The sequence below is a fragment of the Oncorhynchus nerka genome, linkage group LG16 (assembly GCF_034236695.1).
Source record: "Oncorhynchus nerka isolate Pitt River linkage group LG16, Oner_Uvic_2.0, whole genome shotgun sequence".
Classification (NCBI taxonomy): Eukaryota; Metazoa; Chordata; class Actinopteri; order Salmoniformes; family Salmonidae; genus Oncorhynchus; species Oncorhynchus nerka.
This window is the reverse complement of record NC_088411.1, coordinates 29,704,550-29,731,896: the sequence shown is the minus strand read 5'-3', so window position 1 is coordinate 29,731,896 and position 27,347 is coordinate 29,704,550. Positions and strand designations below refer to the sequence as shown.

The following is a 27,347-nucleotide window of genomic DNA, read 5'->3' as shown; positions in this document are numbered from 1 at the left end:
AACTCCCATATCTATTGGGTGAAATACCACATTGTCCAATCACAGCAGCAATATGTGTGACCTGTTGCCACAAGAAAAGGGCAACCAGTGAAGAACAAACACCATTGTAAATACAACCCATATTTATGTTTATTTATTCTCCCTTTTGTACTTTAATCATTTGCACATCGTTACAACACTGTATATATACATAATATGACATTTGAAATGTCTTTATTCTTTTTGAACTTCTGTATGTGTAATGTTTACTGTTCATTTGTATTGTTTATTTCACTTTTGTTTATTATCTACCTCACTTTGCTTTGGCAATGTTAACACATGTTTCCCATGCCAATAAAGCCCCTTGAATTGAATTGAATTGAGAGAGAGATATGCTTTGTCGTATGTCTGTAACCCAGTAGCTGTGTGTGACATGATGTGACGTGTCTCGTTGTGCTATGTGTTATGACACAGTATATAGTGTTTGCTTCCTGCGTCTCTCAGTGCACGTCATGCCTTATCTCTGAGTGTTTAAGCTGTGTTTATTTATGCATGAATTGTGTCAGCTTCAGTAAAGATTATCATCTGAGCGTCACATTACCGCAGCTAGCTATATTCCTCCCTCTCTCCCTCGTGTGTGTGGACTCTAGTGCAGCGTGTTTGAATGAGGTTCAATATATCTCATATTTTCGACTGCTTGTGTGTTGTGTGGAGAGCTGTGTATCAGTCACCGCTGATTTTTTACTGTCTACATTAGACCTCCCACACATGTCTTATGGCAGCATTTACACATGCAGCCCAATTATGATCTTTTGCCTATTTAAATTGGTAAAAATACCAATGATTAGGCAAAAGATCAGAATTGGGCTGCATGTGTAAATGCTGCCATAAGACATGTGTGGGAGGTCTAATGTAGACAGTAAAAATCAGCAATCAGATTTTTCAGCACCATGGACAGCGGTGACTGAAACACAGCTCTCCACACAACAGACAAGTCACCACAAAAGTATCTATATATGACTTGTGTAAAATACACCATACCTGAAATGCCAATCCGGGATTTGAACTCATGTCAACAAAGACACCTTATGCTATTTAGAGTGAAAGAGAGACACTTATTGGACAGGATTTTGTCACCAGTTAAATATCCATCACTCTCGCAGTAGTGTGTGTAGACGGTAGACCTTGTTTGAAAAAAATGTACAACAACAACACCTTATGCTCTTTACTCCAGGACTGTCTTGCTGCCATCTGTTGCATTTGTTTACACATCCGTAGGGTCTCACATATCCACTGGCAGATGCTGATCATATGACTCTGTGGTCAGTGTGATCATGCATGACATTATACATCTAACCACTGTGTTCCTCTTCCAGTCACTTCCCTTTTGGATGTACTCTCATCACTACCCCAGTCAGCCAGGTTAAAACCCCCAGAGAGGGATGCCCCTCTTGGGCACACGTTCCCTGGGGCTTGGAGTGATGGAGGAGGTGGTGGATAGGATGATTGCAACAATACACGTGTCCCGACAGCACAGAGCAGTGCAGGTGTGCCTGTGTCATGCATGACTTGTCATGAATGGCTGTTTGTGCCGACCCCTCAGTGCCCACAAGTGTCATCTGCTGTGTGAGCAATGACATGTTCCTCTATAACTAACCACGGATGTATGTCGCAGTTCTTAGAAATATGCATTGGACGCTCTGTAGAAAAGGAAAATAATTCCGTACAGTATCTCTCTCTCTCTCTCTCTCTCTCTCTCTCTCTCTCTCTCTCTCTCTCTCTCTCTCTCTCTCTCTCTCTCTCTATGTCTCTCTATGTCTGTCTAGTTTATCAGGATCCTATTAGCTACTGCACACATAGAAGCCACTGTTCCTGGTGTCCACATATCATCTACAAATACAGGACAATGCACAGAACAGTTATAGACAACAACATACGATATTACATTCAGTTTTAAATAAAACATTAAGCAATAAGGCCCTAGGGTGTGTGGTAAATGGCCAATATACCACGGCTAAGGGCCATTCTTAGACACAACACAATGACATGTTTTGTCATACCCGTGGTATATGGTCTGATATTCCTCAGCTGTCAGCCAATCAGCACTCAGGGCTCGAACCATGCAGTTTATAATGAATTATACATTGAATGTAAAAAACATTAAGAACATCCGCTCTTTCTATGACATAGGCTGACCAAGCAAGTGACAATACATGTTTTACTATTTACACACTATTCATAGATACAGTACATATTCATATTCTTATATACAGCACAGTTGAATTAGATATTTAGAAAGAGACATGTGTTATTATCTGTTTTTTAAATCTAAACTTTTTACCTGAGTAACCTCTGGTGACAGAGCATTCCACCATCTCTATACATACAGCGGGGCAAAAAAGTATTTAGTCAGCCACCAATTGTGCAAGTTCTCCCACTTAAAAAGATGAGAGAGGCCTGTAATTTTCATCATAGGTACACTTCAACTATGACAGACAAAATGAGAAGAAAAAAATCCAGAAAATCATATTGTAGGATTTTTTATGAATTTATTTGCAAATTATGGTGGAAAAAAAGTATTTGGTCAATAACAAAAGTTTATCTCAATACTTTGTTATATACCATTTGTTGGCAATGACAGAGGTCAAATGTTTTCTGTAAGTCTTCACAAGGTTTTCACACACTGTTGCTGGTATTTTGGCCCATTCCTCCATGCAGATCTCCTCTAGAGCAGTGAAGTTTTGGGGCTGTTGCTTGGCAACATGGACTTTTAACTCCCTCCAAAGATGTTCTATAGGGTTGAGATCTGGAGACTGGCTAGGCCACTCCAGGACCTTGAAATGCTTCTTACGAAGCCACTCCTTCGTTGCCGGGCGGTGTGTTTGGGATCATTATCATGCTGAAAGACCCAGCCACGTTTCATCTTCAATGCCCTTGCTGATGGAAGGACTTTTTCACTCAAAATCTCATGATGCATGGCCCCATTCATTCTTTCCTTTACACGGATCAGTCGTCCTGGTCCCTTTGCAGAAAAACAGCCCCAAAGCATGATGTTTTCACCCCCATGCTTCACAGTAGGTATGGTGTTCTTTGGATGCAACTCAGCATTCTTTGTCCTCCAAACACATTGAGGTTTTACCAAAAAGTTATATTTTGGTTTGATCTGACCACATGACATTCTCCCAATCTTCTTCTGAATCATCCAAATGCTCTCTAGCAAACTTCAGACGGGCCTGGACATGTACTGGCTTAAGCAGGGGGACACGTCTGGCACTGCAGGATTTGAGTCCCTGGCGGCGTAGTGTGTTACTGATGGTAGGCTTTGTCACTTTGGTCCCAGCTCTTTGCAGGTCATTCACTAGGTCCCCCCATGTGTTTCTGGGATTTTTGCTCACCGTTCTTGTGATCATTTTTACCCCACGCGGTGAGATCTTGCGTGGAGCCCCAGATCGAGGGAGATTATCAGTGGTCTTGTATGTCTTCCATTTCCTAATAATTGCTCCCACAGTTGATTTCTTCTCTCATCTCTTTAAGTGGGAGAACTTGCACAATTGGTGGCTGACTAAATACTTTTTTGCCCCACTGTAACTGAGTAACCTCTAGTGACAGAGCATTCCACCATGACATGACTCTATACATAACTGAGTAACCTCTAGTGACAGAGCATTCCACCATGACATGACTCTATACATAACTGAGTAACCTCTAGTGACAGAGCATTCCACCATGACATGACTCTATACATAACTGAGTAACCTCTAGTGACAGAGCATTCCACCATGACATGACTCTATACATAACTGAGCGACACATTAAATCTGTTTCTTGTATGTATGTCTGGTGGGGTATGTATGTCTGGTGGGGTATGTATGTCTGGTGGGGTATGTATGTCTGGTGGGGTATATATGTCTGGTGGGGTATGTATGTCTGGTGTGGTATATATGTCTGGTGGGGTATGGATGTCTGGTGTGGTATGGATGTCTGGTGGGGTATGGATGTCTGGTGTGGTATGGATGTCTGGTGGGGTATGGATGTCTGGTGGGGTATGGATGTCTGGTGTGGTATGGATGTCTGGTGTGGTATGGATGTCTGGTGGGGTATTTATGTCTGGTGGGGTATATATGTCTGGTGGGGTATATATGTCTGGTGGGGTATATATGTCTGGTGGGGTATGGATGTCTGGTGTGGTATATATGTCTGGTGGGGTATGGATGTCTGGTGGGGTATGGATGTCTGGTGTGGTATATATGTCTGGTGTGGTATGGATGTCTGGTGGGGTATGGATGTCTGGTGGGGTATATATGTCTGGTGTGGTATGGATGTCTGGTGGGGTATGTCTGGTGGGGTATATATGTCTGGTGGGGTATGGATGTCTGGTGGGGTATATATGTCTGGTGGGGTATGGATGTCTGGTGGGGTATATATGTCTGGTGGGGTATGGATGTCTGGTGGGGTATATATGTCTGGTGTGGTATGGATGTCTGGTGGGGTATGTCTGGTGGGGTATATATGTCTGGTGGGGTATATATGTCTGGTGGGGTATGGATGTCTGGTGGGGTATATATGTCTGGTGGGGTATGGATGTCTGGTGGGGTATATATGTCTGGTGGGGTATGTGTCTGGTGGGGTATATGTCTGGTGGGGTATGGATGTCTGGTGGGGTATGGATGTCTGGTGGGGTATATATGTCTGGTGGGTATGGATGTCTGGTGGGGTATGGATGTCTGGTGGGGTATGGATGTCTGGTGGGGTATGTCTGGTGGGGTATATATGTCTGGTGGGGTATATATGTCTGGTGGGGTATGGATGTCTGGTGTGGTATGGATGTCTGGTGTGGTATGGATGTCTGGTGGGGTATGGATGTCTGGTGTGGTATGGATGTCTGGTGGGGTATGGATGTCTGGTGGGGTATGTCTGGTGGGGTATATATGTCTGGTGGGGTATATATGTCTGGTGGGGTATGGATGTCTGGTGGGGTATATATGTCTGGTGGGGTATGGATGTCTGGTGGGGTATATATGTCTGGTGGGGTATGTCTGGTGGGGTATATATGTCTGGTGGGGTATGGATGTCTGGTGGGGTATATATGTCTGGTGGGGTATGGATGTCTGGTGGGGTATATATGTCTGGTGGGGTATGGATGTCTGGTGGGGTATATATGTCTGGTGGGGTATGGATGTCTGGTGGGGTATGGATGTCTGGTGGGGTATGGATGTCTGTTTGAATTGTACGTGAATAGATTATACAAGAGGTAAGACTGTTTCTTAAAAAGACAAGAAGAGAAGTAGTCAAGTTGTCCTCAATCATGAAAGACTATCATGCATGTTGTTGACATTAGTTCTGGATGTGCAGTTAGAGCAAGGCTGCTTTGTTTTGAGCCAGCTGCAGCTTTGTTAGGTCTTTCTTTGCTGCACCTGACCACTGTTTCCCGGGTGCCAATGACGTGGATGTCGATTAAGGCAGCCCCCTCACCTCTCTGATTCAGAGGGTTTGGGTTACATGCGGAAGACACATTTAAGTTGAATGCATTCAGTTGTACAACTGACTAGGTATCCCCCTTCCCCATGTAACCTGACAGTAATCAAGATGGGATCAAGATCAGAGCCTGAACAACAACTATAGTTTCTGTGTCAAAAACGCTCAACATCTCTTTATAACAGACATGCCTCTTCACGTCCCCCCCCCCTCTCTCGATCTATATCTCTCTCTTTCTCTCTCCCCTCTCCCCACACCCCTCTCTCTATTGCTCTCTCTCTTTCTCTCTCATCCCCTCTCCCTCTAATGAGCCAGACTGTAGTCTCTCCATGGTTGTGATATAAAGTGCTGCCTGAGAGCTCTTCTCTTGATTTAAAGGCCCTGCTGGTCAGTCAGTTAAACCCACACCACCCACCTCCTACTATCTGCCTCCTCTCCCTCTCCTCTCCTCCTCTCCATCTCCACCTCTCCACTCCTCCACGCTCGTCTCATCATCGCACAGTACTGCGTCTGCACTCCTCTGTCTTAGAGGTGCTTAACTGGGACTTGTTCTTTCTCTCTCGTTCTCTCTTTCATTCCCCTCCCTCGCTCTCTCTCTCTCTGAGGAGAGTATCACACACCTAGTATAAATCCCATCTGTGCTATCCACCACTTGGTTTGGAGGTTAAACAGCCAACAGTATGAGCTCAGTTTATTTTCCAGGGGATTATAAACAAAGGACCGGAAAAAGGGAACAACTGTACTTGCAGATTCAGTTGAAAACTAAAGGGACAATGAAGAGAGGGAACAATAGCTGGTTTTGAGCATATGATAGTACACATGCACAGGTGCCGAGCACAAAGTTAAAAGCTTGGAAACGAGCAGCCTGGAATCAAACCAGGGCTCATGAGTGGCGCAGCACTCTAAGGCACTGCATCTTGGAGCTAGAGGCGTCACTACAGACCCTGGTTCGTTTCCAAGCTGAATCACATCCAGCCGTGATTGGGAGTCCCATTGGGCAGTACACAATTGGCCTCGTGTCGTTAGGGTTTGGCCGGGGTAGGCCATTATTGTAAATAATAATTTGTTCTTAACTGACTTGCAAATCAAATTTTATTGATCACATACACCTGGTTAGCAGATGTTATTGTGAGTGTAGTGAAATGCTTGTGCTTCTAGTTCCGACAGCAGTGCAGCAGTATCTAACAGGTAATATCTAACAATTCCACAAACAAACCTAATACACACAATCTAGTAAAGGAATGGGATGAGAATAGATATAAATATATAGATGAGCAGTGACAGAGCGGCTAAGATGCAATAGATAGTGAAGAATAGATAGATAGTGAAGGATGCAGTATATAGTATATACATATGAGATGAGAAATGCGAGGTATGTAAACATTATTAAAGTGACTAGTGTTCGTTCCAGTTATTAAAGTGGCCAATGATATCAATTCTGTAGGTAGGCAGCCGCCTCTCTGTGCTAGTGGTGGCTGTTTAACAATCGGATGGCCTTGAGATAGAAGCTGCTTTTCAATCTCTCTGTCCCAGCTTTGTCCCGGGGTGAACAGGCAGTGGCTCGGGAGGTTATTGTCCTTGATGATATTTTTTCCCTTCCTGTGACATCGGGTGTTGTAGGTGTCTTGGAGGGCAGGTAGTTTGCCTCTGTGATGCGTTGTGCAGACCACACCACCCTCTGAGAGCCCTGCGGTTGTGGGCGGTGCAGTTGCCGTACCAGGCTGTGATACAGCCTGAAAGGATGCTCTCAATTGTGCATCTGTAAAAGATAGTGAGGGTTTTCGGTGACAAACCACATTTCTTCAGCCTCCTGAGATTGAAGAGGCACTGTTGCGCCTTCTTCACCACACTGTCTGTGTGCGTGGACCATTTCAGTTTGTCGGTGATATGTACACAGAGGAACTTAAAACTTTCCACCTTCTCCGCTGCTGTCCCATCGATGTGGATAGAGGGGTGCTCCCTTCGCTGTTTCCTGAAGTCCACGATCATCTCTTTTGTTTTGATGACATTGAGCGAGAGGTTATTTTCCTGACACCACACTCCGAGGGCCCTCACCTCCTCCCTGTAGGCCGTCTCGTCGTTGTTGGTAATCAAGCCTACCACTGTAGTGTCGTCCGCAAACTTGATGATTGAGTTGGAGGAGTGCATGGCCATGCAGTCATGAGAGATCAGGGACTACAGGAGAGGGCTGAGAACGCACCCTTGTGGGGCCCCAGTGTTGAAGATCATCGGAGTGGAGATGTTGTTTCCTACCTTCACCACCTGGGGGCGGCCCGTCAGGAAGTCCAGGACCAAGCTGGACAGGGCAGGATCGAGACCCAGGGTCTCAAGCTAAATGATGAGTTTGGGGGGTACTATGATGTTGAATGCTGAGCTGTAGTCAATGAACAGCATTCTTACATAGGTATCCCTCTTGCTTTGGTTTCTTATGGACAACCAAGTAGAATAAGACAAACTTTCTGGAAGAAAAACAGAAGGATGTATTTTGCCTAGTTAAATAAAGGTTAAATACATGTTTTTTAAATGAAAAGCTTTTTCACAAAACCATTTTCCTTAGTTTCCCACCACATCCTGTGTGACATCATACACCAAGGCAGCAGCTGTGCTCTGTCATTCCATTGTCAAGGCCACACATGGCTACAGTGGGACTACTTTTGGGACCAGGTGGTAGAATATGTAGGGGTGACAGGGCTTTGACCTCTCTCTCTCTCTCTCTCTCTCTCTCTCTCTATGTCTCTCTCTCTCTCTCTCTGCTCTCTCTCTCTGGTCTCTCTTGCTCTGCTCTCTCTCTCTCTCTCTCTCTCTCTCTCTCTCTCTCTCTCTCTCTCTCTCCCTCTCTCTCTCTCTCTCTCTCTCTCTCTCTGGTCTCTCTTGCTCTGCTCTCTCTCTCTCTCTCTGATCTCTCTATACTGTATATCCCCCCTCCTTCCTCTGCTCTCTACGGAAAAGTAAACACAGTACACACACCTCCATAGTCACCTGCCCCCTCCTGTTTATCTCTCTTTCCCTAGTTTCATTAGAAGTTTACTGGAGGTGCTGGTCTGACAGTTACTGACATGCTGTTGTACCACTTATCCCCTCACAGAGAGATAGGCTGCGTTCCGAATGGCACCATATTTCCTTTATAGTGTACTACTTTTGACCAGGGCTCATAGGCCAGAGGGTGCCATTTGGGATATCCCATAGAGAATGAGACAGGCCTCTAGTGGCCAAAAGGCAGTATTAGCATGGGCAGCGCCATTGAGGGATCCCACCATATTAATGTCGTCAAGTGAGTGGGACTTCCACCTTCATTGGCTGATCCCTCCTGGTGACCCTGTTGGAGTCATGTCCAACCTACCCTGTTGGAGTCATGTCCAACCTACCCTGTTGGAGTCATGTCCAACCTACCCTGTTGGAGTCATGTCTAACCTACCCTGTTGGAGTCATGTCCAACCTACCCTGTTGGAGTCATGTCCAACCTACCCTGTTGGAGTCATGTCCAACCTACCCTGTTGGAGTCATGTCTAACCTACCCTGTTGGAGTCATGTCCAACCTACCCTGTTGGAGTCATGTCCAACCTACCCTGTTGGAGTCATGTCTAACCTACCCTGTTGGAGTCATGTCCAACCTACCCTGTTGGAGTCATGTCCAACCTACCCTGTTGGAGTCATGTCCAACCTACCCTGTTGGAGTCATGTCTAACCTACCCTGTTGGAGTCATGTCCAACCTACCCTGTTAGAGTCATGTCCAACCTACCCTGTTGGAGTCATGTCCAACCTACCCTGTTGGAGTCATGTCCAACCTACCCTGTTGGTCGTCCCTGGTGACCCTGTTGGAGTCATGTCCAACCGGGTCATCAGGAGGGATCAGTCAAGTCGAGATAGCCTCAGTGGTGCTGCTCATGCTGTCACAGATGCTATTATGGCACAGCATGATAGAGGATTTATCTATAGCTATGGGACACACACTCTATCTATAGCTATGGGACATACACAGAGGTATTCTAGGAACACACCTACATCAGCCTGAAATATTTTCTAAGCTACACAAGCAATGTTGTTGCAGTACTGCTATACTGCCACATGGTGGTATCCATGTAACAAGTAACGGATACAAAACCTGGCCTAGGTATAGTCACCACATACCTGACTGGTGACATCATCTAACTTCAGGGGATGCATACTCAATCAGTTTGTGTCATTCTGTTAGGACACCCAATCAGACCTGAACGATGTGTGATTCAAAGCAGGTATCACTCTTGTTAGACACGATTTGTCACCAATTTGTTGTTGCCATGAAAAAGTTTACCTGTGAGTTGGGATTTAGGGAGTCAGACTCATGTCCTTGTGAAGCATGTGGGCCTGATAGATTGTATTATTAGCTGTAATTATGCAGATTGCAGCCCTGAGAATGATTATTAAACACACACCAGAACACACACACAGACACACACACACAAACACTTCATTAATACTGATCATAATTAGGGTAAACATATTCAGCAGGTGCGGCACTCAGTTTCAAGGGTTGCAAATGAGGAAGGATGGAGCTCTCTCTCTCTTGGTGGAGGTTGTGTATAGCTGATTCAGTAACACCAGGTGGTTACCCTATATAAAGTGTTGAGAGGAAGTTCTCACTTTCTGTCTTCTCACTTTCGAAGCATCTGTTGTGTTAGCAAATTCAACAGTTTCTGAAAAGTGTGTCCTCTTCAGAACTTTATTTGAATTTGTCCAACTGTTGGAAAAAGTGAAGCATTTCCAATCCAAGTTGTCTTTGGTTCCTCTTTCAGCATTTGCTTTGGTTTCCTATGGACAACCAAGTAGAATAAGACAAAAAAGAATGGAAGAAAAAGGATGTATTATCCCCCTTGTGTCCGCCTGCTAAGATTACTTTCTCTGCAACCATGAAAAGTATCAGTATTCCCTATCCTCTATCCCCTGTCCCATATCCTCTATCCTCTGTCCCCTATCCTCTATCCCATATCCTCTATCCCCTATCCTCTATCCTCTTTCCCCTATCCTCTTTCCCCTATCCTCTATCCTCTTTCCCCAATCCTCTTTCCCCTATCCCCTATCCTCTATCCCCTATCCTCTATCCTCTATCCCCTATCCTCTATCCTCTGTCCCCTGTCCCATATCCTCTATCCCCTATCCTCTATCCCCCATCCCCTATCCTCTATCCTCCATTCCCTATCCCCTATCCCCTATCCTCTATTCCCTATCCTCTATCCCCTATCCTCTATCCTCTATCCCCTATCCTCTATCCCCCATCCTCTATCCCCTATCCTCTATCCCCCATCCTCTATCCCCTATCAACTGTCCCCGAACCCCTATCCTCTATTCCCTGTCCTCTATCCCCTATCCTCTATCCTCTATCCCCTATCCCCTTTCCTCTCACTGCGACCCAATGAGATCAGCTCAGCCTCAGCAGCAGCTCCACTGTTGGGCTTTTCTTCCTCTCCGGCTGTGAAAGAACACCATGGCGGTCCAAAGAGGATGTCGTCCAAACGCCACCGTGACAACAGGACAGAGCTTGACTGAGCATCAGCCTTGGATCCCAAGAACTGAATGGGGAGCATTAAGCTGAGCTTTTAGCCTGTTTGGTTCTTTAGTCCTGGACCCACTGAGAAGCACTGAGCACAGACCACTGAGTCAGAACCTTTAAGTTCTTTAGTCCTGGACCCACTAAGAAGCACTGAGCACAGACCACTGAGCCAGAACCTTTAAGTTCTTTAGTCCTGGACCCACTAAGACGCACTGAGCACAGACCACTGAGCCAGAACCTTTAAGTTCTTTAGTCCTGGACCCACTGAGAAGCACTGAGCACAGACCACTGAGCCAGAACCTTTACGTTCTTTAGTCCTGGACCCACTGAGAAGCACTGAGCACAGACTACTGAGCCAGAACCTTTAAGCACAGACACTGCAGCATTGAACATCACAGAGCAGCACAGAATATATATCCTGGGCTCTGCTGTGTAGTGTTTATCAGCAGTCAGAGATGTATGCCCACATGTTCTCTGTACCCCCTTAACCCTCAAGCTCTCCCAGTCATTCTCTCTGCTGTGATAGCTCTCTGGTGAGGGAATGAATAGGTTTTTATGAGCCTGGTGAGCATGGACTGACTTCTGTGGACAGCTCTCCACTTACTTCCAAGCTCTGTGTTTGTGTGTGTGTGCATGTGCGTGTGTGTGTGCTGCGTGATCCACATTTTATCCTTCCCATCCTTCATGGCATTCCCCCTTTTCCCTAACGTTTAGCTGGGGCTGCAGATGGTCTGGACGTTTTTATTTTCTTCACTTGGAAGCTGCAGCGTGGGGGGAAGTGAGGAGGGAGTCATTAAATGGCTCTGTGATTGGCTGCTGAGAAGCCATCAGGCCCGCCAGCCAACACAACTACTGCTCCACTCGATGGGGACCATCGGACCGCTGGACCACACCACTAGGTTCTGATTCCCCATCTCTATAGGACCGAACCTATACTCTCTACACAGAGAGAGAGAGAGAGAGCGAGAGAGAAAGAGAGAAAGAAAGAGAAAGAGAGAGAACCAGAGGGAGAAATAGAGAGGGAGAGAACTAGAAAGAGGGAGAGAACTAGAGAGAGGGAGAGAACTAGAGAGAGGGAGAGAACTAGAGAGAGGGAGAGAACTAGAAAGAGGAGAGAACTAGAGAGAGCGATAACTAGAAAGAGGGAGAGAACTAGAAAGAGGAGAGACCTAGAGAGAGGGATAACTAGAGAGAGGGAGATAACTAGAGAGAGGGAGAGAACTAGAAAGAGGGAGAGAACTAGAAAGAGGGATAACTAGAAAGAGGGAGAGACCTAGAAAGAGGAGATAACTAGAGAGAGGGATAACTAGAGAGAGGGAGATAACTAGAGAGAGGGAGAGAACTAGAGAGAGGGATAACTAAAGAGAGGGAGAGAACTAAATATAGGGATAACTAGAGAGAGGGAGATAACTAAAGAGAGGGATAACTAGAGAGAGGGAGAGAACTAGATATAGGGATAACTAGAGAGAGGGAGAGAACTAGATATAGGGATAACTAGAGAGAGGGAGGGAACTAGAGAGAGGGAGAGAACTAGAGAGAGGGAGAGAACTAGAAAGAGGGAGAGAACTAGAGAGAGGGAGAGAACTAGAAAGAGGGAGAGAACTAGAAAGAGGAGAGAACTAGAGAGAGGGAGAACTAGAAAGAGGGATAGAACTAGAAAGAGGAGAGAACTAGAGAGAGGGATAACTAGAGAGAGGGAGATAACTAGAGAGAGGGAGAGAACTAGAGAGAGGGATAACTAGAGAGGGGGAGAGAACTAAATATAGGGATAACTAGAGAGAGGGAGAGAACTAAATATAGGGATAACTAGAGAGAGGGAGAGAACTAGAGTGAAGGAGAACTAGAGAGAGGGAGAGAACTAGAGAGAGGGAGAGAACTAAAGAGAGGGATAACTAGAGAGAGGGAGAGAACTAGAGAGAGGGAGAAAGAAAGGGATAACTAGAGAGAGGGATATAACTAGAGAGAGGGAGAGAACTAGAGAGATGGAGAGAACAAAAGAGAGGGATAACTAGAGAGAGGGAGAGAACTAGAGAGAGGAAGAGAACTAAATATAGGGATAACTAGAGAGAGGGAGAGAACTAAATATAGGGATAACTAGAGAGAGGGAGAGAACTAGAGAGAAGGAGAGAACTAGAGAGAGGGAGAGAACTAGAAAGAGGGAGAGAACTAGAAAGAGGAGAGAACTAGAGAGAGGGATAACTAGAAAGAGGGATATAACTAGAAAGAGGAGAGCACTAGAGAGAGGGATAACTAGAGAGAGGGAGATAACTAGAGAGAGGGAGAGAACTAGAGAGAGGGATAACTAGAGAGGGGGAGAGAACTAAATATAGGGATAACTAGAGAGAGGGAGAGAACTAAATATAGGGATAACTAGAGAGAGGGACAGAACTAGAGAGAAGGAGAGAACTAGAGAGAGGGAGAGAACTAGAGAGAGGGAGAGAACTAAAGAGAGGGATAACTAGAGAGAGGAAGAGAACTAAATATAGGGATAACTAGAGAGAGGGAGAGAACTAAATATAGGGATAACTAGAGAGAGGGAGAGAACTAGAGAGAAGGAGAGAACTAGAGAGAGGGAGAGAACTAGAGAGAGGGAGAGAACTAAAGAGAGGGATAATTAGAGAGAGGGAGAGAACTAGAGAGAGGGAGAAAGAAAGGGATAACTAGAGAGAGGGAGATAACTAGAGAGATGGAGAGAACTAGAGATGGAGAGAACAAAAGAGAGGGATAACTAGAGAGAGGGAGATAACTAAAGCGAGGGATAACTAGAGAGAGGGAGATAACTAAAGCAAGGGATAACTAGAGAGAGGGAGATAACTAAAGAGAGGGATAACTAGAGAGAGGGAGATCACTAGAGAGAGGGAGAGAACTAGAGAGAGGAAGAGAACTAGAGAGAGGGAGAGAACTAGAGAGAGGGAGAGAACTAGAGAGAGGAAGAGAACTAAAGAGAGGGAGAGAACTAAAGAGAGGGAGAGAACTAGAGAGAGGGAGAGAACTAGAGAGAGGGAGAGAACTAGAGAGAGGAAGAGAACTAGAGAGAGGGAGAGAACTAGAGAGAGGGAGAGAACTAGAGAGAGGGAGAGAACTATAGAGAGGGAGAGAACTAGAGAGAGGAAGAGAACTAGAGAGAGGGAGAAAGAGGGGGAGATAAATAACATGAACAAAGACCAGCCTGAAAAGCTGTATCTCTCCCTTTCCCTCTCCTCCATTCACTGCCCATCAGTGTCTGTCTGTCCAGTGGATAGAAAGAGAGAGATGAAGCCCCACATTCCCAGCTTATTTTCACCCAAAATAGGCTCTTCCTCTGCAATGCTCTCTGGCTCCACTGATTCGCTGTGTGGAGCCTGTTCATTTGCATAGACCCTCTCCCTCCTGCTCCGTGGCTGGCTGTTGAAGCTCCCCCTCCTTCCTCCCTCTCTCCCTCCCTCTCTCTCTCTCTCTCTCTCTCGTCCTCTCTCTCCTCCTCTTGTGCACATCTTGCTGGAGTTGCGCTCGCTGAAGCCGTTGCTGCCTGTTTCTCAGCCTGTGAGTGTATGAGAGAGGTGTGTGTGGCTCCGTATACAGAGCAGCCACTCTCTCTCAGTGCTGCCGCGTCAATGCCTCTCTACTGGGTACTGCAGGGAGAGTAGAGGGAACCTCTAGGAGCGAGGCTTGGCACACCTCGCAGGTACAACCATTCCCGCGCCACCCCTTCGACAGCTGCTGCCCACCACCACAAGCAAATTTTAAAGCTTTACTTCGGATGCACTCAGATTCCTCTAGACATCCTCTGAAAACAGGAAGGAGAACAGTGAGGGAAAACTTGGAAGGAGGGAACATTCCATTTGCTTTGATTAAGGAGATGTTGAAATTGTGCCTGTGATGTTTTTTCCCCTCAAAATCTGAGGCTGATATTCAATGTGGATTTTCGGGAGTTATATCATTTTTTGAGAGGAGAAAATGATCCATTTGATTCTGTGAGCTCTTCCTCGCAGAATAAGAAGTGAGAGAAAAGGAGAGAGAGAACGCGAGCGAGGAAGTGTGATAGGGGAATTGGAGCAGTGTGAGATTTCTCAGATGCTGTTTGAGGAGTGTGTCCTAATTTCTTGAGTGCATATTTTTTCCTCCTCTCTTTTTCTCCACAATGAATGATCGTACTTCTTCCATGGTTACCTTTGTACCCTTGTGGATTTCATAACCCACCGGAAAAAGTGCAAGAAGGCACTCTTTTCTTTTCCCTAAATTTGTCCGTGATTAGCTCTTTTCTGCTGTGGATTCTCTGTGGATTTGTTGGTTGGTCGACAGTGTGAGTGTCTTGGGTTTTGTGAGTGGCGAGAGAGCATTGTGTTGGCAGGGTACTAAGGGGACTATGGGCCATTGGGCTCATCACTAAGGTCCCAAACCTTTATCCTCAACTCGCCTTGCTGGCCTCTCGGGAACCATGTTGGAAAGTTGGAGGACAAAGCTTGCCCCCACCCCTGGCCCCTCGAGGCCCAGGCAGGAGCACCTCTGCTGGGGCTTGACCTCGTCTATCTCCCCTGTCTCCCCTGTCTGCCTGGTTCTCTGGATGACTGCTCTGGCCCTGGGGTGTGTGGCTGGATCTGGGCCTCACTCGGGGCCACCAGGGGGAGGCACAGAAGCAGTGGAGGGCCACCACCACATTCACCTCAACCATGGGGGCAAGCGTCACCATTCCGTGCCTATCGCCATCCATAGACCGCCTGCTGCCTTGCTACGGGCAGGCCACAGTAAGTATCCTTTCTACTCTGACCACCTCGGCTCTATCTGACAGTTTCTATAAACCAATTAGCAGAGGCTTTTCTTCAAAGCCATTTACAGTAGTGTGTGCATACATTTTCCTATGGGTGGCCCCAGCTGGAATCAAACCCATGCTCCTGGCGGTACAAGCACCATGCTCTACTAACTGAGTCACAGAGGACCACAATGTATGCCACATGCCGTCACCATCTTCCTACGCTCTGTGGGGCAAGTTTTATTTTGGGCCCCTGTGGCCTCTTTCTACTTCTTACAGTCCAATTACTGGGATGAACTAGTTGTCTTTTGGAGAAGTATTTTATTTATATTTGGTTTTGTTTGGTGCTCATTGGATGTAGATTTATTCTGGTCCCTTACAGCTCTTTTCCCCATAATCAAGTCCAGGTTCTGCGGTGAGCAACTTGTCTATTGGAGACATTTTATTTTAATTTGCAGCAAAACATTTACATTTTACAGCTACCAGACGCTGTTATCCAGAGTGACTTACATTATCAATCAGGATTAAATGCCTTGTTCAAGGGCACATTGGCCGATTTTTGGACTACCAACGCTCTTAACTGCTAAGCTACCTGCCGCAATACAATAATGATATTTTCCTTGAACCGTTACTGTAGACTTCCTCCTATATCCATCTCTCCCCAATTTGTCCCCTGGCTACACCCTCTCTCTCTCTCTCTCTCTCTCTCTCTCTCTCTCTCTCTCTCTCTCTCTCTCTCTCTCTCTCTCTCCCTCCCTCCCTCCCTCCCTCCATGGCGCCTCAGATTATCCCTATCCCTCTCTCCAGATGCTCTGTGGTGCATCGGCCACAGCCAGATAAGACAGGATTACAGGGTTGTGGTGTAGTGCTCACTCTTGCCCCCGGGGGGTGATAGAGAGACAAATGTGCATTGGATTTAAAGCAATAGAGGCAGGATGCTGTTTGTGTGTGTGTGTGTGTGTGTGTGTGTGTGTGTGTGTGTGTGTGTGTGTGTGTGTGTGTGTGAGAGAGAGAGAGAGAGAGAGAGAGAGAGAGAGAGAGAGAGAGAGAGAGAGAGAGGAGCCCTCTACCCTATAATGGCATTTAGGTCCATGTTGGTCCCTGCTTGTGAAGATAGCCCATTAGATAAAGTGTCAACTACTGGGAATTGCTCTTATATATCCCCCATTTCCTACTATATGTGATCTATTGGAGTGTGTGTGTGTGCCTGACTGTGATTATGGATGTGAATGGGTATGGGGATGCCACATTAGCGATAAATGTTCTCTATTTTCAGACTAATAGCCGTGTAATTGATGTCATGATTCTCCACTAGGAGATGTGGGGAAAACCATAATGTTATTAACCATTGATACAGGATAGTACACAATGTGTCACATGGTCTTAGAGGCACACTGTGTATACAGTCCAGACACTCAGGATGACGTAATCCTTAGTCGTCTAACGTTGTGGAGTGTGCGCTGTAGAGATGCCCTGGATCAGTGTAGGTATTGCACTATCCTCCTCTGTATAGTATGGTGTCATTACGAATAAACAAAAGTAACATGAGGACAGAATGTGTCACTCTCCAGTCAAACAGTGTTTTCTACATTGTATACAATCCAGCAACAGTCGATTTACATTTACATTTACATTTAAGTCATTTAGCAGACGCTCTTATCCAGAGCGACTTACAAATTGGTGCATTCACCTTATGACCTCCAGTGGAAGCATTCACCTTATGACCTCCAGTGGATTTTACACGGTTGGATTCAATGTAGGCATTGCATTACCCTCCTCAATATATAGCGGCGTAACTATGATAAAACACTACTGTAACATGTTGACAAACAGGTCCTGTGATTGATGTGTTTGAGTTGGCCTGGATATTCTCTCTCTCTCTCTCTCTCTCTCTCTCTCTCTCTCTCTCTCTGTTTCTGTGTGTGTGCAGCTAACGTATGTAGGTATGTAGGTTGAGCTGTTTAAGACATTTAGGAGCGGTGGCACATTTTCAGAGGGTCAATGAATGTGTCCTGGAATCAGTCAGCTTGGTTACCTCAGAAATGGAAAGGACAGCAATGCTAAGAAGATGATGTAGGAAAGAATGGAAGGGGAGTCGGTAGAACAATGTGGATTAGGTGGATGGAAGGAAGGAGGTGGAGGAAATAGGATGAGGTCTGGATGGGGAGGAGGATGAAATAGGATGAGGTCTGGATGGGGAGGAGGAGGAAATAGGAGGAGGTCTGGATGGGGAGGAGGAGGAAATAGGATGAGGTCTGGATGAGGAGGAGGAGGAAATAGGAGGAGGTCTGGATGGGGAGGAGGAGGAAATAGGATGAGGTCTGGATGAGGAGGAGGAGGAAATAGGATGAGGTCTGGATGAGGAGGAGGAGGAAATAGGATGAGGTCTGGATGGGGAGGAGGAGGAAATAGGATGAGGTCTGGATGGGGAGGAGGATGAAATAGGATGAGGTCTGGATGGGGAGGAGGAGGAAATAGGATGTGGTCTGGGTGGGGAGGAGGAGGAAATAGGATGAGGTCTGGATGGGGAGGAGGAAATAGGATGAGGTCTGGATGGGGAGGAGGAGGAAATAGGATGAGGTCTGGATGGGGAGGAGGAGGAAATAGGATGAGGTCTGGATGGGGAGGAGGAAATAGGATGAGGTCTGGATGGGGGAGGAGGAGGAAAGGAGGATGAGGTCTGGATGGGGAGGAGGAGGAAATAGGATGAGGTCTGGATGGGGAGGAGGAGGAAATAGGATGAGGTCTGGATGGGGAGGAGGAGGAAATAGGATGAGGTCTGGATGGGGAGGAGGAGGAAATAGGATGAGGTCTGGATGGGGAGGAGGAGGAAATAGGATGAGGTCTGGATGGGGAGGAGGAGGAAATAGGATGAGGTCTGGATGGGGAGGAGGATGAAATAGGATGAGGTCTGGATGGGGAGGAGGAGGAAATAGGATGTGGTCTGGGTGGGGAGGAGGAGGAAATAGGATGAGGTCTGGATGGGGAGGAGGAAATAGGATGAGGTCTGGATGGGGAGGAGGAGGAGGAAATAGGATGAGGTCTGGATGGGGAGGAGGAGGAAATAGGATGAGGTCTGGATGGGGAGGAGGAAATAGGATGAGGTCTGGATGGGGAGGAGGAGGAAATAGGATGAGGTCTGGATGGGGAGGAGGAGGAAATAGGATGAGGTCTGGATGGGGAGGAGGAGGAAATAGGATGAGGTCTGGATGGGGAGGAGGAGGAAATAGGAGGAGGTCTGGATGGGGAGGAGGAGGAAATAGGATGAGGTCTGGATGGGGAGGAGGAGGCAATAGGATGAGGTCTGGATGGGGAGGAGGAGGAAATAGGATGAGGTCTGGATGGGGAGGAGGAGGAAATAGGATGAGGTCTGGATGGGGAGGAGGAGGAGGAGGAAAATGAGGGGATGGAAGATTGAATGTTGAGAAAGAGGAAGATGAAGGGTGGGAAGGACGAGGTAGGGACAGATGTTCAGATGGGGAGATGGGAAGAGGAGTAGGTGGTGGAGGTGTACAGGTAGATGGGAGATGTTCTGTCCTGCTGAGATGGCAGGAGAGGCAATTAGTCCACTCTGCTCTCCTGTGTGTGTGTGTGTGTGTGTGTGTGTGTGTGTGTGTGTGTGTGTGTGTGTGTGTGTGTGTGTGTGTGTGTGTGTGTGTGTGTGGGGTGGTGTGTGTGTGTATGGTGGTCATTTATTTGCATTAGGTGCATTTAAGTTGCTCTTTTCTTGTGTACTTATTGGCTAGACTGTGACTTGTAGCCTGTACAGAAATCATCCATAGCTTTATTAATAATGAATATACATTAGCCAAGACACACAGTGAGGAGGTTCATGAATGAGAAATGGCACACACAATGGTAGACACGATGTTCAACACAGTGCCTGACTCAAGGACAAAGCTTGTTACTTTTTTTTAAAGCCAGTTTCCTTTTCCTGATTCCAGACATGCTGTGCTGGAGTTTCATTTGCATTTGCTCGTTCCTCACACAGAGACGTGGGAGCACACACACACACACACACACACACACACACACACACACACACACACACACACACACACACAGACACACACACACACACAGACACACACACACACACTCACAGACACTCACAGACACACACACACACACACACACACACGCACACACTCACAGACACACACACACACACACGCACACACACAGAGGGAGCTTTTCTCACCTGCACCAATTAAACATTTTCAGGTCCTTTCCTTAATCTCCTGTATTACATTATCCTCTTTTCTCTCCACAATTGTAAATCAAATAACATTTTATTGGTCACATACACATATTTAGCAGATGTTATTGCAGGTCTAGCGAAATGCTAGTCTCTGTTTTGAGCTCACTCTATCACTTGTTGTATTGTTCTCACAATCTCCCTCCCCCTCCCTCCCTCACAATCCTTCCCGCCCTCCCTCCCTCCATCACTCTACCTCTTTCTCTCGCTCTCTCTCCCCTCCATACCTCCCTCTCTTTCTCTCTCTTCTACCCTCCCTCCCTGAATCTCTCCCTCTCTCCTCCCTCCCCCTCCCTCCCTCCATCCCTCCATCTCTTTCTCTCGCTCTCTCTCCTCCATACTCCCTCCCTCCCTCTCCTCCATCCCTCCCTCACCTTCCCTCCCTCCATCTTCTCTCTCTTCTCTCCCTCCACCCCCCCTCCCTCCCTCTCTCTCTCTACCCTCCCTCCCTGAATCTCTCCCTCTCTCCTCCCTCCCTCTGTTCCCAGTACTGTGTAGCTGTGTGGTGTCACCCTCCATCTAATCCTGTTTGCATTACTTACGTAACAGTACCTGCCGTTCACTGTTATCGTCACAACTGCACTTACCATTGTCCCAGGTGATTAGCACAAACAAAAGCAGGCCTGCGTCCCAAATAGCAGCGTGTTCCATATTTAGAGTGCTACTTTTGATCAGGCCCCATAGGGCTCTATATTGCACTATATAGGGAATATGGTGTCATTTGGGAATCAAATAAAGCCAGCCCGGTGTTGGATGCAAATGGCTCCAGTCTCTTTTTATGAAGTGTAGAATGGATTTTATATAATATGTATTTGTAGAGTGGATGGGGTAGTTATTTTCCTCTTAATATTTCGCTGCTCTAAATACATTTTATAATGTACCGTCGTTTTCAAGCTCTGCTCCATCTTTATTGCAAAACATTTATCTAGACATTCCCCTCAACCTTTCATGTCATATACAGTATGTTTGTGTGTATGGGTATCTGTATGAGAAATCTAACTCGGATTAAACTATAGAATAACACATTTATTATCCAACAATAAACATCTGGCTTTTATTTCCATTTTGCGTTGAACTAGAATGTTATCAGCTATCGATTTCTATTGCAGATAGGAGGAACATTACCCTTGGTCACGATGTACTTATGCAAGGTTTGCATTGTTTTAATGAGGCCCAGTGAAAAATAATGAATATGTCTCAAATTACACCCTATTCCCTATGTAATGCACTGCTTTTGACCAGAAACCTGTATGGCTCAAGATCTGAGACAACTAGCGAGAAAGAGAGAGTAAGACATATGTAGAGAGAAAGAGAGCGACAGAGAGATAGAGAGAGAGAGTAAGACATATGTAGAGAGAAAGAGAGAGACAGAGAGATAGAGAGAGAGAGAGAGACAGCGAGAGAGAGAGTAAGACATATGTAGAGAGAAAGAGACAGAGAGATAGAGAGAGAGAGACAGAGCGATAGAGAGAGAGAGCAGCGAGAGAGAGAGAGACAGCAAGAGAGAGAGAGTAAGACATGTAGAGAGAAAGAGAGAGACAGAGAGATAGAGAGAGAGAGACAGAGAGATAGAGAGAGAGAGAGAGACAGCGAGAGAGAGAGAGTAAGACATATTTAGAGAGAAAGAGAGAGACAGAGAGATAGAGAGAGAGAGACAGAGAGATAGAGAGAGAGAGACAGCGAGAGAGAGAGAGTGACAGAGTGGGGAAGAAAAAGGAAGATAAGGATCATGATAATGAATAAACTGGGGTATCACTCTTCATTTTTCATTTCTCCTCTCATCCTCTTACCCCGGAGTGATGAAGGCAGATGTGATGGACCAGGAGGAGGAGAGAGGAGAGCATCCTTGGGTTTACACAAAACATCACTTTGAGATCAACAGGAAATAGCTGTCGACAATCCGTTATGGTGTGGAGGCTGGGGCTTCCATTGATGCTGGGAACCTGTTGTAGATTTAGTCCTCTTCTATCCACTTCGTAGTTCTTACCTGCAGTCAAATCACCAAATCGTTCCCTAGTGGCCTCATGGGTGGACAGTTATTCATATTTTTCATAATTTCATAATTAATCAAAATGATTTGTCAGACGGTTTTGTTATATTTCAGTCTTCTGTGATGTATTTAAAGTGTAATATTGGGATGCAAACTCTTAATTAAATACATTTCAACTCTAAATCTGACATGGTACAGGTATCTTCTTTTTTTAAAGGTGTATACTTTTGGTTCAATGTAGATTTCTTTAAGACCACCAAGAAGCACTTGCACTATGTGACCCTTATGTAGCCTACTGCAGTGAAAGGTTAATGGAATCCTGCACCCTGGATGAGCAGATACATCACCCCTTTATGATTATTTGGGACTAGTTGATACTCCTGCTCCATCAAACACTCCTAATACCACTTTTGTATCTCTAATCTCTTATTCCAATTTGTTCATCGAAGTCAGCAGAGCAATGTAGGGGATTGTAATCAATTAATCTCTCTACCTTCAGAGCTACTGGCGGAACGGATACGAGAGTGTTGTTCTGCTGTGGGTGCAAGGAAAGAGAAAGAGAGGGAAAGAGAGGGAAAGAGAGGGAAAGGGAGAGAGGGAAAGAAAGAGAAAGTGAGAAAAAGAGAAAGCGAGAGAGGGAGAAGGGGAAGGGAAGAGATGGAAAGAGAGAGAAAGTGAGAAAAAGAGAAAGCGAGAGAGGGAGAAGGGGAAGGGAAGAGATGGAAAGAGAGACAAAGTGAGAAAAAGAGAAAGCGAGAGAGGGAGAAGGGGAAAGGAAGAGATGGAAAGAGAGAGAAAGTGAGAAAAGAGAAAGCGAGAGAGGGAGAAGGGGAAGGGAAGAGATGGAAAGAGAGAGAAGTGAGAAAAAGAGAAAGCGAGAGAGGGAGAAGGGGAAGGGAAGAGATGGAAAGAGAGAGAAAGTGAGAAAAGAGAAAGCGAGAGAGGGAGAAGGGGAAGGGAAGAGATGGAAAGAGAGAGAAAGTGAGAAAAAGAGAAAGCGAGAGAGGGAGAAGGGGAAGGGAAGAGATGGAAAGAGAGACAAAGTGAGAAAAAGAGAAAGCGAGAGAGGGAGAAGGGGAAGGGAAGAGATGGAAAGAGAGAGAAAGTGAGAAAAAGAGAAAGCGAGAAGGGGAAGGGAAGAGATGGAAAGAGAGACAAAGTGAGAAAAAGAGAAAGCGAGAGAGGGAGAAGGGGAAGGGAAGAGATGGAAAGCAAGACGAAGGGGAATGGAAGGAAAGCAAAAGCATTTCCCCAAAAAAACATATTGTACTGTAACTAAACAGGCTGCTGCTGCGAGAGAGAGGGAGACGGAGAGAGACAGAGAAAAGGGAAATAGAGAGAGAGGGAGACGGAGAGAGACAGAGAAAAGGAAATAGAGAGAGAGGGAGACAGAGAGAGACAGAGAAAAGGAAATAGAGCGAGAGGGAGACGGAGAGAGAGAGAAAATGAAATAGAGAGAGAGGGAGACGGAGAGAGACAGAGAAAAGGAAATAGAGAGAGAGGGAGACGGAGAGAGACAGAGAAAATGAAATAGAGAGAGAGGGAGACGGAGAGAGACAGAGAAAAGGAAATAGAGAGAGAGGGAGACGGAGAGAGACAGAGAAAAGGAAATAGAGAGAGAGGGAGACGGAGAGAGACAGAGAAAAGGAAATAGAGAGAGAGGGAGACGGAGAGAGACAGAGAAAATGAAATAGAGAGAGAGGGAGACGGAGAGAGACAGAGAAAAGGAAATAGAGAGAGAGGGAGACGGAGAGAGACAGAGAAAATGAAATAGAGAGGGAGACAGAGAAATAAGGAAATGGAGAGAGAGGGATGGAGAGATTGAGAAAGAGAAAAATATAAAGACAGAAATAATGAGAGACAGAAATAAAAAGAGAGATGGAAAGAGAGATGGAGAGAGAAGGATGGAGAGGGAGACAGTGAAAGAAGGAAATAGAGAGCACGAGGGATAGAGAGATTGAGAAAGAGAAATAGAGAGGGGGCAGGCAGAGAGAGAGAGAGAGAGAGAGAGAGAGAGAGAGAGAGATTGAAAGAGATAGAGGGAGAGAACAAGCGGGAGAGAGCTAGAGAGAGGTAGAGAGAGAGGGAGAGAACTAGAGAGAGCTAGAGAGAGGTAGAAAGAGAGGGAGAGAGCTAGAGAGAGGTAGAAAGACAGGGAGAGAACTAGAGAGAGGTAGAAAGAGGGAGAAAGAGAGGGAGAGAACTAGAGAGAGCTAGAGAGAGGTAGAAAGAGAGGGAGAGAACTAGAGAGATAGAAAAATACAGGGAGATAGAGGCAGGCAGAAGGAAAGAAATAGGGAGCGAGATGGAGATATACACTGAATTGCAGGGCTGTGGGTCCCTGTCGGTGCCTCTCAGGCGGTTTGTTGTGGCCTGTCCCTTTGCCGAAGTCACTCTGAGATTGTGTGTGTGGCTGTCTGACAGTATCGGAGCAGAACAGAACAGAGGGGATGGCTTGGCAGATGCAGATCTCTATACATGTTCCCCTCTGTCTCCAAGGGACCCCAGTTGAATACTGACCCCAGCTAGGAGTGACAGACTGATTGGTGCCATCTTCTCATCTCTCTCTTCTCCTATTGGTGTGCTTCAGGTCTTTGTCCTACTTGTATTCTAGCTCTTATTCTCTCTCTCTCACCCCCTGGTGTACCACTCTGTATCTTACTTAGCAGCACCTGACACACACACACACACACACTGATCTCTCATCTCCCTCCACAACGGACACAGCCTGGTTCCCACTACAGGCACAAGAGGAGACCACACATTCCCTTTGCTTGGTTGGGCCCTGTTGGGGGGCTAGGAGAATGAGGAAGTGTGTGTGTATTTGTCCGGTGGAGGGAGATGAAAACTGACTGTGCGTGCGACTGGTAAAGAGGCGGTCAGATGAGTAATGGTGCCCTGTTTGGGAAAAGGAGGAGAGACTGAAGTAGAGAGAGGGGGGGGAGAAGAGTAAGAGAGAGAAGCCCCTTTGAATTTAATTGAATTGAGAGAAAGAGAGTGCGCAATGGGTTAGAGAGAGAGAGAGAGAGAGAGAGAGAGAGAGAGAGAGAGAGAGAGACAGAGGAAGAGAGAAAGAGAGAGAGAGAGAGTGAGACAGAGAGACAGAGAGAGAGAGAGAGAGAGAGAGAGAGAGAGAGAGAGAGAGAAAGGAGAGTGGGGAAGTGAGAAAGACAGAGAGATAGAAAGTGCTCCACATTTGACTCAAGGGGACATTTGTGTGATGGCTCTTGGATGAGCTAGAGCCAGAGAGTGCATCTCCCATCAGGCAGTCTGTTGAATCATCATCATCATCATCTCTCTCTTCAGTCTTTCTTATTCTCCCTCTCTTCCTCTCTCGCCCTCTCTCTCTCTCTCTCTCTCTCTCTCTTAATTCAATTCAATTCAAAGTGTCTTCATTGGCATGGCAGACATATTTACATATTTGCATATTTACATTGCCAGTAAATGGAAAAAGCGAACAAATCAACAACAACAACAACAAAAACCAACGAAGAGAATAAAACAAAACAAAAACCATAACGCTCAGACATTAACAGTAAACATTACACAGACAAAAGGTTTCAAGAGAATAATGTTTAAAGTGTATATATTATTATCTCTGTACAGTGTTTTGACAATATGCAAATAGTAGAATGTACATATGACAGGGGTGGGGTGAATGAATAGGCTGATAAATATAGGTTATATTTACAGTGGTGTTTCTGACCCACTGGTTGACCTTTTTTTCTGGCAGCAGGTCACAAGTGTTGCTACTGGGATTGCTCACTGCGGAATTTCGCGAAACAGATACGAGTGTTTGTCAAAATTTGATTTGTGTTCAAATTCTTTGTGGGTTTGTGAAATTTGAGGGAAATATTTGTCTCTAATATGGTCATACATTTGGCATGAGGTTAGGAAGTGCAGCTCAGTTTCCACCTCATTTTGTGGGCAGTGTGCACATAGCCTGTCTTCTCTCGAGAGCCAGGTCTGCCTACGGCGGCCTTTCTCAATAGCAAGGCTATGCTCACTGAGTCTGTACATAGTCAATGTTCTTCTTTGTTTTAGGTCAGTCACATGGTCAGATATTCTGCCACTGTGTACTCTCTGTTTAGGGTAAGGTAGCATTCCAACTTGCTCTGTTTTTTGGTTGAATCTTTCCAATGTAACAAGTAATTATGTTTGTGTTTTCTCATGAATTGGTCAGGTCTAATTGTGTTGCTATCTTGGGGCTCTCTGGGTTCTGTTTGTGTTTGTGAAAAGAGCCCCAGAACCAGCTGGCTGAGGGGGCTGTTCACTAGGTCTTGCAGGTTGGGGCTTTGTGAAGGAAGGTTTGGGCATCGCTTTACTTGTGGAATTGAATGTCTATTTTCTGGATTTTGATAAGTAGTGGGAATAGTCCTCATTCTGCTCTGCATGCATTGGTGTTTTACATTGTACATGGAGGATGTTTTTGCACAATTCTGCACGCAGAGTATAAATTGGGTGTTTGTCCCATTTTGTGAATTCTTCGTTGGTGAGCGGACCCCAGAACTCACAACAATAACGAGCAACGGGTTCTATAACTGGCTAAAGTATTTTTAGACAGATCCTAATTGGGGTGTCAAATGTTATGTTCCTTTTGATGGCATAGAAGGCCCTTCTTGCCTTAACTCTCTCAAAACAAATAGGATTTCAACCAAGGTGAGATGTTGACACAGCGACACCACAGACAGTAGCTAGATCCCCAGGAGTGGTTGTTTCCTGCTGTACCCCTGGTGTGAAGCACCATGCCAAGTCTTAGGTCTCCACACCCTGACAGTGTGTCCAGTGTGTGATAGAGAGAGAGGCTGTGTTTGAGAACGGAGAAGAGGAGGAGAAGCAGCAGTGTAGCTCATTGTGGCCAGGCTAGGGTGTGATAGAAGCTAATTGGAGAATCCCTAAGAATCCCTGTGTGCGTGTGCGTGTGTTTGTGTGTGCGTGTGTGTGTGTGTGCGTGTGTTTGTGTGTGCGTGTGTTTGTGTGTGCGTGTGTTTGTGTTTGTGTGTGTGTGTTTGTGTGTGTGTGTTTGTTGTGCGTGTGTTTGTGTGTGTGTGTGTGTGTGTGCGTGTGTTTGTGTGCGTGTGTTTGTGTGTGCGTGTGTTTGTGTGTGCGTGTGTTTGTGTGTGCGTGTGTGTGCGTGTGTTTGTGTTTGTGTGTGTTTGTGTGTGCGTGTGTTTGTGTGTGCGTGCGTGTGTACGCATTTGTTTGTTATGTGTGCGTGCTGCAAGTGTCCTGTGTACCTGCCCCTCTCCCCTTCAGTTATTGACTGACTAAATGTCTCTCCATCTCCCTGAAGTGTCCTGGCAGAGGAGAAACAAGAGAATGAAATGAATAAAGAAGAGGCAGTGAATTAAATACATAATCCCTACAGAGTCTATATGTGTCATCGTA

General features: G+C 46.0%; 1 protein-coding gene across 24 annotated transcripts in view; it reads left to right on the top strand.

Annotated features, from left to right (window-relative positions):
• LOC115144382 (neurexin-1a) overlaps positions 1–27,347 on the top strand; it is a 644,902-nt gene that overhangs the window by 379,598 nt on the left and 237,957 nt on the right. Inside the window, exon 1 of one of the 24 annotated variants that reach the window (XM_029685385.2) lies at positions 14,467–15,706. The exons of 21 other annotated variants lie outside the window; for them this stretch is intronic. In XM_029685385.2, coding sequence (XP_029541245.2) covers positions 15,400–15,706 — 307 coding nt within the window. In that variant the 5' untranslated portion in view covers positions 14,467–15,399. Of the gene's footprint in view, positions 1–14,466; positions 15,707–27,347 lie in introns of those variants that run through there. 2 more of the 24 variants (XM_029685384.2, XM_029685386.2) reach the window with 2 other exon arrangements.